This window comes from Lynx rufus, unplaced genomic scaffold (genome assembly GCF_022079265.1).
Source record: "Lynx rufus isolate CCGP_SWC_20201006 ecotype Redwood Valley unplaced genomic scaffold, mLynRuf1.p SCAF_13, whole genome shotgun sequence".
In the NCBI taxonomy this organism is placed as follows: Eukaryota; Metazoa; Chordata; class Mammalia; order Carnivora; family Felidae; genus Lynx; species Lynx rufus.
Window position 1 is genome coordinate 42,575,924 of NW_025814827.1, and position 1,417 is coordinate 42,577,340.

General features: G+C 43.0%; 1 protein-coding gene across 1 annotated transcript; it reads left to right on the top strand.

Annotated features, from left to right (window-relative positions):
* Positions 1-207: 207 nt before the first annotated feature.
* On the top strand, positions 208-1,162 carry LOC124508164 (olfactory receptor 11G2-like). Its single transcript, XM_047074580.1, is given in 2 exon segments — positions 208-336; positions 338-1,162. Coding segments are annotated over 2 exon segments (954 nt in total).
* The last annotated feature ends 255 nt before the right edge of the window (positions 1,163-1,417 follow it).

The window sequence follows — 1,417 nt, forward strand, 5'->3', positions numbered from 1 at the left end:
TTTTTATTTATATTATTACTTACATCTTATCAAAATGAAGTCATGCTTTGGAGAACATGTTGTAATGATCACAGCTTTGTTGCTTAACAGAAAACTCATGGTTTGTTATTTTATCAAAAAATGGTCAAGAATTTGGTGTTTTCTGAGAGAACCAGCATACTCCATTAAGAGTGCTATAACAAAGTCATCTCCATGTCTTCCAGACCAATGAATGTGTCCGGCACAGAAACCACCAATTCCGTTAGCCACTTTATCCTCGTGGGCTTTCCCTCAAGCCCAGAAATGCAGCTCCTCTACTTCGGGCTCTTCTCAGTAGTCTACACGCTGACTCTCATGGGGGAACGCAGCCATTGTCTGTGCAGTGCGGTGGGAACGGCGTCTTCACACGCCCATGTACATCCTCTTGGGGAATTTCTCTCTCCTGGAAATATGTTATGTCACCACGACCGTCCCTAACATGTTGGCCAATTTCCTGTCTTCAAGCAAGTCCATTTCCTTTGTGAACTGTTTTGCACAGTTCTACTTCTTCTTCTCTCTGGGGTGTGATGAGGGCTTCTTCCTCTGCATCATGGCCTTTGACAGGTACCTTGCCATCTGTCGTCCTCTGCATTACCCACGCATTATGACGAAACAGCTGTACACTGGCCTTGCCATCTTTGGCTGGTCGTGCGGGTTCGTCCTCTTCCTAACCCCAGTTGTTCTCATTTCACAGTTACCCTACTGTGGCCCAAATACCATCAACCATTTCATGTGTGATCCTGCCCCATTGATGATGCTGTCCTGTTCTGAAGACACCACAACACAGTTCATTTACTCAACTTTCAATGCTATTTTTATGATTGGAACCTTTCTCTTTGTTCTTTGTTCCTATGCTCTGGTGATTGTGGCTGTGCTAAGGATGCCCTCAGCAGCAGGCAAACGCAAGGCTTTCTCCACTTGTGCGTCTCATCTGGCAGTAGTGATCCTGTTTTTTGGCTCTATTACAGTGATGTATGTTAGTCCTAGATCAGGACACCCAGTGCAAGTGCAGAAAATTGTGACCTTGTTTTATTCTGTGATAACACCCCTCTGTAATCCTCTAATTTACAGCCTAAGGAACAAGGAAATGAAGACTGCCCTAAGGAAAGTCTTTAGGACTGAAATACCTGCTCATAAAATATAAATCAGAAGTCACAGTGAACTATGTTCCTACTGCAACCTATCTTAATAAGATATTAACAAGATACTTTTCTAGAGAATTCATTAATTTTGGTTAGGGAATTGTTACAATAAAGCCCACCATGATCTTTTTTTTAACTTTTTAAAAAATTTATTATTTTGAGAGAGGCAGAGACAGGTGAGTAGGGGAGGAGCAGAGAGAAAGGGAGAGAGAGAATCCCAAGCAAGCTCCACACAGTGAGCACAGAGCCTGAAGGGG